Genomic DNA, 11,389 nt, shown 5'->3' with positions numbered 1-11,389 from the left:
CCTGAAGGAGAATGTCCGGCCATCTGTTCGTCAACTCAAGCTGAAGCGATCTTGGGTGCTGCAACAGGACAATGACCCAAAACACACCAGCAAATCCACCTCTGAATGGCTGAAGAAAAACAAAATGAAGACTTTGGAGTGGCCTAGTCAAAGTCCTGACCTGAATCCAATTGAGATGCTATGGCATGACCTTAAAAAGGCGGTTCATGCTAGAAAACCCTCAAATAAAGCTGAATTACAACAATTTTGCAAAGATGAGTGGGCCAAAATTCCTCCAGAGCGCTGTAATAGACTCATTGCAAGTTATCGCAAACGCTTGATTGCAGTTTTTGCTGCTAAGGGTGGCCCAACCAGTTATTAGGTTCAGGGGGCAATTACTTTTTCACACAGGGCCATGTAGGTTTGGATTTTTTTTTCTCCCTAAATAATAAAAACCACCATTTACAAACTGCATTTTGTGTTTACTTGTGTTATATTTGACTAATGGTTAACTGTGTTTGATGATCAGAAACATTTTGTGTGACAAACATGCAAAAGAATAAGAAATCAGGAAGGGGGCAAATAGTTTTTCACACCACTGTATGTGTGTATATGTATGTGTATATATATGTTGATATATGTATATATTTGTGGATGTCTATATGTATATATATATATATATATATATATATATATATATATATATATATATGTATATATGTAGATATGTGTATATGTAGATATGTATATAAGTATATATGTTTATGTATATATATGTTTACATAACCTCTTTAACACACTACTTCTCCGCTGCGAAGCACGGGTATTTTGCTAGTACAGTATATAATGCATTATCCTGTATACATATATATTCATGCCGGAGAGAAGCATAGGGATATCACAGCCAAGTGGGAGAATGCTGACAAATCAGATGTCCCAGCCAACAGCTAGGAATGTTGGTGGTATAGTGACACTTCTGATGTCGTGCTGGATCCTTGTAATTATAAACCTCGCATAATTGCATATTCGTAGAATTCATGTCAGAGCTAGCTGGTTATTAATACCTTCAGAAACTCTTGGTTTTGTAACAGTTTTGGTCAAGCAGACATCTGCACTTCCCAAAGCAATCTGCTTGTGTTCTTCACATATTTTCTCCTTTCCCTAACCTGACAAATCGCTCTCTTATCTGAATTGCATGGATTTGTGAAATAAATTTCACAAATTACATTTGGCACAAATAACCTTCTCGCTACATTCACATAATTAATTGTTCCTCCCTGTATCAGTTTCCCTGTACAGTATATCCTGTTTTTCCAACTGTAGCTACAGTGCAGCATATATGTTACATATTTAATGTACATACATTTTAATACTTCAAAAATTGAACAGAAATTTTTAGTTGATTACATTGATTAATTGCGGCAGCACTATAGACAAACTGTCCTAGTTGTGTTTTTGCTTCTCTTTTGAGGAAAATAATGCCAAGCTTCTTCTCTCTTCTCATCAGTCGTTTATGTTGACAGTCATTGTGAATTTGTCACATTTATCTGACTTCTTTGAATACGCTTATCCAGTTGGGTCTGTGAAGTAAAGTGTTTAACTGTTATTAAGCAAATAAAATGGCAGAATTTCAGATCCTTTGACACCTTTTACCCACAAATCACACCACATTTTCCTTTTCTTCTTTTGTGCAAACTTATACATATGCTGCTGTGTTTCATCTCATTAACAACTTTCACACTGACTGCAATGTCAAGAGAAGCAGGGTAATAAACCACTAAGCGAATAGTTAAAATATTGACTTACAAGAGTTGGTATCCATACTGAAGTCAAAATTTAGTACCAATGAAACACTAAAGTCATTCTGGTCATTAGTTGCTTTCAGCCTGTCTGACATCAACAAAGGCAAACTGTCCTTTCTGAGGATCTTACTAGCTTTTGGCCATTAATTCTGTACCCAAACAAAATAACGTTGTTAGTAACCAAGGCATTCTTGATATAGTGTAATGGAAATACATAGATGTTAACGATAGCTCGATTCAAACCAGTCTGGCCATCTACGTTATATGCATAATTTTTCTTGGGAATTTTTAGAGTTATGTATCAATAGGGTGATAAAAAAACTTTCAGCCTGTTAAGAGAAACATCATTAAAACCAAGATTAATTTTCAGCAAAGTCCAGATCAATACTAATAAACTTATTATAATGTTCACAAAGATTTTCTGTGCCACTCATTTTATCTTGCTTATGTAACCACTTTTCAGTAGCTGACTTGACATATTCCTAATTAGCATAGTATGTCCATCAAAGGTAGCTCTTAAGAATGGGGAGGAGAAGGTAGTCATATGTGCCCAGGTTTGAAGAATAAGGTGGGTGTCATATTTCTTCAAATCCACAGTTTCATAGAGATTTCATCTCAAGTTTTGGAACACTTACCAGATTGATTCTAGTGAGAATTCAGAAGCCCATTCTCAAAGATATTTGTTTTATAGTGTTTCCCTTAGCTGTAATTTGACATTATTCTGATGTAAGAAACATACATTACAAACCACAAGTTCTGGAAACCTAATTCACATATTTAATGACAGAAGAGATAATCTTTGACCACTTACAAAATCAGCAAAGTAGAATGCTCCTTCAGAACCATTTTAATCACCCTTTATATAAAATGATTTTTTCATATTTATGTTTACTTTTATTGAAAAGACAAAATGGTGTACTGTAAGGCCATAGGAAATTACAAGCTGCTTGCCAAATAAATAAATTAAACTGACAGGCTAGTAAATATGATATTGTTGATAAAAACAGTTGGGATACATCTTTATAGTGCAGAATGTTCGATAGATCAGATATAACCTATGGAAAAAAAAAAGCTGGGTAAACAAGTAGAGATTTTAAAGCATTTAGTACATTATTAAAGACAGTGTTCCAACAAGTTATAGGCTTCCTTAGAAGGTTACAGATTTACAGACCCGGTCATTTGTATATCTTTTTATATTATTTGTATGCTGCTGCTATCCCCAATTCCAGTTTTCTTGCAGATTGTCTCACTTATTAGAACAACGTTTGTCTGTCTGTGTTTTAACTTTGTTGCAAGTATAGATGTGTGTGTTAATAGCAGTGATGGTAGCAGCAGGAGTGTCTTTTTTCTTTTTAGAATTAAATCATTCAACTGTTCTTTGTCAGCATATATGTAGAAAAACTTTCAGACTTAAGTTCTTTCCGTTGTTTTTTTACTTGATCAAGAAGTGTCACTTTGGGCCCATTTTATTCAAAGTTTCCTGTCAAAAATGCACATTTTTGTGATCTATGATTTTTGACTGAAATCTTTAATGAGAGTAACAAATTTTTGCTTTTCTAGTTCGATCAGAAAGAAAAGACTACATTTCTTGGAACCAGGAAGGATTACTGGGATTATTTTTATGACTGTCTGGCTAGGACAAAAGGTGCTAATGATGGAATCCGCTTTGTAAAGTCTATCCCTGAGGTGAGGTGGCCTTTCCTGTGAGTCAGTAAATAAACATATTAACAATATTTATGCTCTCTACATATGTTTAGAGGCCTATAGAGATTCTTCTGCATTAAAGTTGAACTTAAAATTTTGAATTCTTTACTTTAAATTTTTTGTGTTTTGTTTAAGATACATTGCTTTCCTCTTTCGCATATGTAATGGTTATTGTTAAATTATAATGAAAACAAATGCAAAAATTACTATGTTTAATAAGGAAAATAAGTATGTTTAATTGTTTCTGCAATTTCAAGATTTTGACCTGTTATCCTTTGATGGCACTTGGTGATTTAGCTGTCTATGATGATGCAAGTGTTAAATTTTACAATGTGCTTAATTTAAAATCCGTATTAAATATTATTATTGTCAGAATTATGTAAGTTTAAAGTGATCTTAAAGAATAATTGTTGAATAGCTGGAGTTCAATATTCAATTTTCAAAGATACAATTTCTTATGTTAAGTATAAAATGTATTATTTGTTTTCATAAACTTTAAAGTCACATCTGTCATATACAGTACTATGAAAAGTAATTGCCTCTTTCCTGATATTCTATTTTTCCACTGTGTACTGTATTTGTTACAATGAGTGGCTTCAGATCTTTAGACAGTGTGCAATATTAGAAACCAGAACAAATATAAAACACCATTTCTAAATGGCTGCTTACTTTATTTAAGTAATACAGTTATTCAGTACTTGCATTGAAAACATAAAGGCCTTATTAACTACTCACTTAAGCATCTGACCAAAGTTAATTGGTTATTAGACCCAGGTGACTGAAAATAGCCAGACCTGATTGCAGCCAGCCATGCTGAGTCTAAACCAGACCATATGCTAAATTTGAAATGAGACTTAAGTAGTCACCAACAGGGCATCTAGAAAAACACTTTGCCCTGATCTAGGGAAACTACATGAGATGAGTAAAACATTGTTGAAAGTTTGATGAAACAGGAAATTGTTACAAAGGTATTTTTGAGGCTCTGAGACTCCAACACATCATAGCGAGAGCCATTATTTCCAAATGGGGAGCATTTGGAACAGTGGTGAATCCACACAGAAAAGGTTGGCCTGCCAGAATTATAAGCATGGCACAGAGATGGCTCATTCAAGATTTCACAGAGAATCCTAAATAAACAACCAAGAACTTCAGGCCTGGAGCTATTATCAATGTTTATGATTTCATAATAAGAAAGAGACTGGGTAAAAAAGGGTTTCATGGTAGCCAGTAGCCAGCAGCTTTACCACATGCATTTCAGAAAAGGCCATCGACCTGAAGCTTATCATTTTTGGACCCAATAGATACTTGGATGGAAGACCACCTAGGAAAAGCTTGGAGTTGCTGCTGGAAGAGGTGTTGGTGAGACCATCAGGTGGCACTTACCCTGTAGTCTGTGTGTGGATCCCAATGCATTAATGGGGACACTGTGCTGTAAATATGCTACTGACCTTCTTATGAGACATTGAATTGATTTCCTGGCTCTCTGTGGTCATTAAAGATCCTTGGGCGTCTCTCAAAAAGAGTAGGGTTTATCCCGATGTTCTGGCTAAATTGCCCGTAACGGCGGAGTGGTGGCTCTGAGGCTAAGGATCTGTGCTGGTATCCAGAAGGTTGCCGGTTCGAATCCCCACCACTGCCAAAAGAGATCCTACTCTACTGGGCCCTTGAGCAAGACCCTTAACCTGTAATTGCTCCAGGGGGGCTGTACAATGGCTGACCCTGCGCTCTGACCCCAAGGGGTATGCGAAACTAACAAATTCCTAATACAAGAAATTGTATAAGGCGAAATAAAGAACAAAAAATAAATAAATAATGACCGCTGTCACATCTAGGTGGGTGCTACAAATTGGTGATGGTTGAAGTGTGTAGCATTTTTATTATTATTATTATTATGGAAGCATGCAAGGTGTAAACCTCCACTATTAAAGAGTAACATCAGTGCTCATTGTGCATTTGCAAAGAAACCCTAGATGATCCCCAAGCCTTTTGGAATAGCATTCTATATGTAGATAGTCAAAACTAAAACTTTTTGCACGACCCCAGGACACAGGGCCTACTATGCCTGCCCTAAAGGTAATACAGTGTTCAACAGTAAGAACATCATATTTACAGTAAAACATGATCTGAAGCAATGCAGCAACACAGTGACCCAAAGCACAAAAGCTAGTCTACAAATAAGTGGCTTAGAAGAAACAAAATTTTAATTTTGAAGTGGCCTGGTCAAAGTTCTGACTTGAACCCAACAGAGATTCTATGGCAGGACCTGCAAAGAACAGTTTATGTTCATGAACTTACCAATGTGTCTGAATTAATAAATTTCTGCAAAGAATAGTTGGCTAATGTGAAACACTGTGATGTGATCAGCAAAGTGAAACACTGATGTCCAATTATAGGAAGCGTTAGTTGTGATTATTGTTGCTAAATGTTTTGCAACCAAGTATTGAATTTACAAGGCAATTACTTTTCGTATGGTTTGTACGGGTGTTGGATAACTTTTTTCTCTGAACACAAAAAGAAATGTTTTAAAAACTGTACTTTGTGTTCACCTAGGTTCTCTTTCCCTAATACTTAAGTTTCTCTAAAGGTCTGAGGTCATAAACATAATACAAAAACATGTATTTGGAAGGGTGCAAATACATTGTCACAGCACTGAAATCATTGATGTTATTTTAAATGTCCTGTAGTCAGTTTTGCTTTAAAGTGTCAGCTGTAATCAAATTATGAAACTACTTCACATCCAATAGCCTTTATTTAATGTCAGTGGCTTTTTCAGTTGTTTGGCACCATCTATTGGATGATAATTATAATAATGCATATTTTATAATTTATTTTAATAGTTTGAAGAAATCATTTTTATTTAAGAGGTGGCACGGTGGTACAGTGGATAGTACTCCTGCCTCGCAGTTAGGAGACCCAGGTTCGCTTCCCGGGTCCTTCCTGCGTGGAGTCCAAAGACATGCAGGTTAGGTGGACTGACGATTCTAAATTGGCCCTAGTGTGTGCATGGTGTGTGGGTGTGTTTGTGTGTGTCCTGCGGTGGGTTGGCACCCAGCTCGGGATTGGTTCCTGCCTTGTGCCCTGTGTTGGCTGGGATTGGCTCCAGCAGACCCCCGTGACGCTGTGTTCGGATTCAGCGGGTTGGATAATGGATGGATGGATAGTTTGAAGAAATCATTTTTATTTAAGGGGCGGCACGATGGTGCAGTGGATAATGCTCCTGCCTCGCAGTTAGGAGACCCGGGTTCGCTTCCCGGGTCCTCCCTGCGTGGAGTTTGCATGTTCTCCCCATGTCTGCGTGGGTTTCCTCCGGGTGCTCTAGTTTCCTCCCACAGTCCAAAGACATGCAGGTTAGGTGCATTGGCGATTCTAAATTGTCCCTAGTGTGTGCTTGGTGTTTGTGTGTATGTGTGTGTGTGCGTGCGCCCTGCGGTGGGCTGATGCCCTACCCGGGGTTTGTTTCCTGCCTTGCGCCCTGTGTTGGCTAGGATTGGCTCCAGCACACCCCCGTGACCCTATAGTTAGGATGTAGCGGGTTGGATAATGGATGGCTAGATGGATTTTTACTTAATCTTCAGCCATCAAAATCAGAAATTACAGCTGCAACTCATTGGAAGATTGTTTACAAATATTGCCTAATTTTTTTCCCTGTGTCTTGGTCTTCTTTTTAAGATTAAAACTTCTCTTGGTAAAGGAAGAGCCTTTATTCGATATTCACTAGTCCATCAGAGATTGGCAGACACACTTCAGCAATGTTTTATGAATGCTAAAGTGACAAGGTATAGAAAACCTTATTTTTCTCCATTTATTCATTTTCACATGTGCTTCTCTTGTTTGGAAACAGTCTGAGCTGAATTTTCTGCAGACAGTAATGTTCTTTCTTCCTTGTTGAGACTCACAAATGAGTAATTATAAGTCATTGACTGACAAAGCGTTAATGTATCTGGATCCCAGAATTAAAAAGAACCCTGTGAGAAGCCATTGTGAACACTGATGAAAATGAAAACTCCACACTGAAAGCTCCAATGGCTGGTATGGAACTGAGCCCCAAGTATTGTGAGGTGGCAGTATTGTAGATTATGCTATCATAGGCCCCTTCAACTAAACTAAACTAAACTAATGTATGAAATTCATACCATATGCTAAATTTGTTTAATTTTGTCACTGAGCAATGTTTCTGATGCAGCAAAGTAACTTGGTGGCTAAGGTGTTGGTATAAGACTCACTTGTGTATGCTTGGAAGGATTTTTATTACTGCCATATTGTTTATGAAAAGAATCTGTTTGTCTGTAATTGAACTCCTTTCTCAACTACTTTTATTATTTCCATTTCCCGTTTGGTTTCTGAACTCTGAGCCAATTGTGTTGTTACCTTTTAAATCAATGGTTCAGTTTTGGGCCATGGATCAGTAAACCTCTATTAAGCAGTGCGTTGTCACTAATAACATTGTCTTGTAATTAAGGTTTCTGATTCAGCTCACATTATTTACTTGGTCAAATAGAAGTTAAAACAGGCAAGAATGGATGTTAAAATGCTTCAAATTAGCCTCTGGTTAAGAGTTTGAAACCTATACAAAACAGAAAATGAGAAACAGTAATACATTACACAAACTCTGATTATGTTTCTTTAATTTTTTAAGTACATTTCTTCATGCTAGCTGAGTTTGTCTTATTTGCATTCAGTGATTGGTATTATGCAAGAAGTCCATTTCTGAAACCAAACCTTCACTCGGATGTTGTAAACCACCTGTATGAACTAAATGAAGTTCGCTTTGATGTTTCTTCAAGAGGATATGACCTTGATGCTGCATGGCCCACATTTGCAAGGTAGTACAGTTTTTTATTTCTTATACTTGAAATTTATCTGTGATTATAAGTTTACATTTAGAAGGTGCACTGATATTTAGAAAATAATGATTTACAAACGTAAAATATGCAGATGTCCATCCAACCATTATCCAATCCGCTATATCCTAACTACAGGGTCACGGGGGGTCTGCTGGAGCCAATCCCACCCAACATAGGGCACAAGGCAGGAAACAAAATCCCGGGCAGGGCGCCAGCCCACCACAGGGCACGCACACACACACCAAGCATACACTAGGGACAATTTAGAATCTCCACTGAACCTAACCTGCATGTCTTTGGACTGTAGGAGGAAACCCACGCAGACACGGGGAGAACATGCAAACTCCACACAGGGAGGACCCGGGAAGGTCTCCTAACTACGAGGCTGCTACGTTACCCACTGCACCACTGTGCCGCCCTAAATAAACAGATGTGAAAAGTGTAAATTATACCATTAATATAAATTGTAGACATGATTGATTGCACTGGAATACATCCTTAGCTTCCAAAATCACTTAACCACTCACTCATTTTCTTTATCTGAGCCAGTAGACTGTTTACAGTTTTTCACATGTAGGTTAAAAGGTTTGTGTGAGGGCTATGTAGATGAAATGTTCAAAAAGAAAAGAGCAGTCGGACCATTTTTTTTCCACATTCCACATTTGTGCTGGTTTGTACAGGCAAAAAATAAGGACAATCGGAGTGAATGTGGAGTCACTCTTGGAATCTTCATTTATTCATCTCTGGTTTAAATATGTATTTGTTAAATGCAATTATGGTTATATATGAACCATTAACTTATTATAAGTGTATTCTTAGCATAAAAGACTTTGTACTTTTTCTGAATATATCACCTCATCCTCTAAAGACATATGGTTATATCTGAACCATTAACCTATTTTAAGTGTATTCTTAGCATTACTTCCTCTGAATATATCATTTTTTCTTCTAAAGACTGGTGTTTTGTATTATACACTGAGACCAGTAAAATTCATTAAAAAAATAAAGGTTGGAGATTCTTGGTGTATGATTAGTCTTCCTTCTGCCTACCTTGTTTATCAAAGATTTCAGAATCACTTGTTGCATCTCAATTAAAACTATTTAGATAAAATGGAATTTCTGTGTAGTTTTCAGTCTGATGTAGATAGAGTCTTGTGCACTGACCTTACTAAAACGTTTGACATTGTTAATCATTATTTGCTTCCTGAACATCTTAGACATGAAAGGATAAGTGGTTTCATATTTTCCATTTTTATCAGTGGTTAACTATTGGGAAAATGAACATTTAATGTTCAACTTGTTTTAGATACTGAGGCCCCTTAATATTCTGTTTTAAATCATCTGATTTTTCTTATTTGCTGTCATTTAAAAATTGCACTTTTTTCAATTCTGTGGTTTTATTCATCAGATTTAAGAACATAACCAAAAATCGTCTGCTACTCACAGATACCTAAAATGAGATAATCTTACTTCAGGCAAAAAATATGTAACAGATATAGCTTGTAAAGCTATCTTTAGCAGCAATACTTAATTAGTATTCTGTATGAGTTTGTAAGTCTTCCTGCATCATATTGAAGGAGTTTGTGCACACTGCTCCTTGCAACGTTACTTTAGTTCATTGATATTTGAAAGAATTCATTTGTGCCCAGGCTTTTTGATGGTCTAATCCCATCATCATAGTGGAGGATGATGATCAGACTTTGGGTTACTGTTTCAAAATCATCATTCTTCTCTTTTCATTTTTAGGAATTTATATCATCCAAGCTGTTAGACAAATGACCCCACTTTGGCTATTTTTTCACATACTGTAACTGAATGTTGTGACATTTGTAAAAAAAAGTGGAATTTTTCCAACTAGCATATTTATGTAAATGATGCCGTTCTGTGTTTCTGTGCACCTGCAGGTAACATCTTTTTTTCTAATTGGCAGTCATAAAAAAAGAATTCTGTAAAGTGCAAATTTATTATAAAACACAGTAAACAGTAAAAAAAAGTGCATTAGTTCTCTTAGGTACACCGTTGTTCCCTTTTATATAAAAAATCTAATGATAGTTTTTTTTTCAAGAATATTTGAGAAATTGCTTCTGTTACTCTAGATAATCTGAAACAGCTTCAATAATGTTTTTTTTATTTTTATTTTATTGATTTTATTTGAAGAAAGCAACATTCCATACATCCATACAATCATGTCAAACTTAATAAACCATAATTCAGCCCCTGGCTGTGAGATGGAAGGGAGAGCCAACAACATGAGCAAATCTTTAAAAACAACAAAAAAAGGGAATGTGCTTTTCACCAACATAAATGCTTATTCTAAGATTTGATTAATTTCTTGCCATATTTTAAAAATGTTTGGGACAGATCCTGTAAGTGAGGATTTTTTTTTTCATTTTCAAATTGTATAGAACTTCAGTTACCCTCTGACTTATAACATGTGGGCTGGGAATCTTCCATTTGAGTAAGATAAGTCTATGTGCTTATAGTGTGGTATAAACAATTACAATCAATTTGTCCTTCTTCACTTTATACCCATCTGGGAGTATACCAAACACAGCTGTTAATGGGGTAGGAATGATAGTGACACTAAGACTGTCTTATAGGCATTCAAAGATTTTTGTCCAGAATGGTGTTAATTTGGAGGATGCCCAAAAACATGTGGCCCAGTGACGCTAGAGCTAAATCGCAATGTTCACATGTTGAATCTTGTACTGGGTACATTTTGGACAATTTTACTTGGGATAAAAGTGCTTTAAGTTGGATGATTGAATGCTTTGTGCCTTTGGAGCTGGAGTGCATTCTATGCATGGCTCCCTTCCACTTCTTTTCATAGATGTTAAGTGAAAAATCCTTTCCCCAATGTTCCCTAGGTTCTTTGAAAGGAAGAGACTTTAAAATATTTTTATTATATTATAGAGATGCTGTCTGTGTCTTCAAGACTGATCAGTATTGCTTCTGGAATAGAAATGGGTGGGAGATGAGGAATGCCGGGCAGGTTCCTTTTAGCGAAATTTCTGATTTCAAAGTAGTGGAAAAATTGTGTTGATGGGAAGTTTAAATTTG

At 36.3% G+C, this 11,389-nt stretch overlaps 1 protein-coding gene across 2 annotated transcripts in view; it reads left to right on the top strand.

Moving 5' to 3' along the window:
- Nucleotides 1-11,389, top strand: part of fyco1a (FYVE and coiled-coil domain autophagy adaptor 1a) — a 600,194-nt gene that overhangs the window by 57,809 nt on the left and 530,996 nt on the right. For both annotated transcript variants that reach the window (XR_007935327.1, XM_028804043.2), the window contains exons 5-7: nt 3,342-3,467; nt 7,155-7,261; nt 8,165-8,308. Coding sequence is in view for 1 of the 2 variants with exons in the window: in XM_028804043.2 (XP_028659876.2) it covers nt 3,342-3,467; nt 7,155-7,261; nt 8,165-8,308 (377 nt within the window). In the remaining variant the exon portion in view is untranslated. The remainder of the gene's footprint in view (nt 1-3,341; nt 3,468-7,154; nt 7,262-8,164; nt 8,309-11,389) is intronic.

This window comes from Erpetoichthys calabaricus, chromosome 6, assembly GCF_900747795.2.
Source record: "Erpetoichthys calabaricus chromosome 6, fErpCal1.3, whole genome shotgun sequence".
Lineage (NCBI taxonomy): Eukaryota > Metazoa > Chordata > Cladistia > Polypteriformes > Polypteridae > Erpetoichthys > Erpetoichthys calabaricus.
Note: the sequence above shows the minus strand (reverse complement) of the source record. Positions and strands in the feature narration are given on the sequence as shown.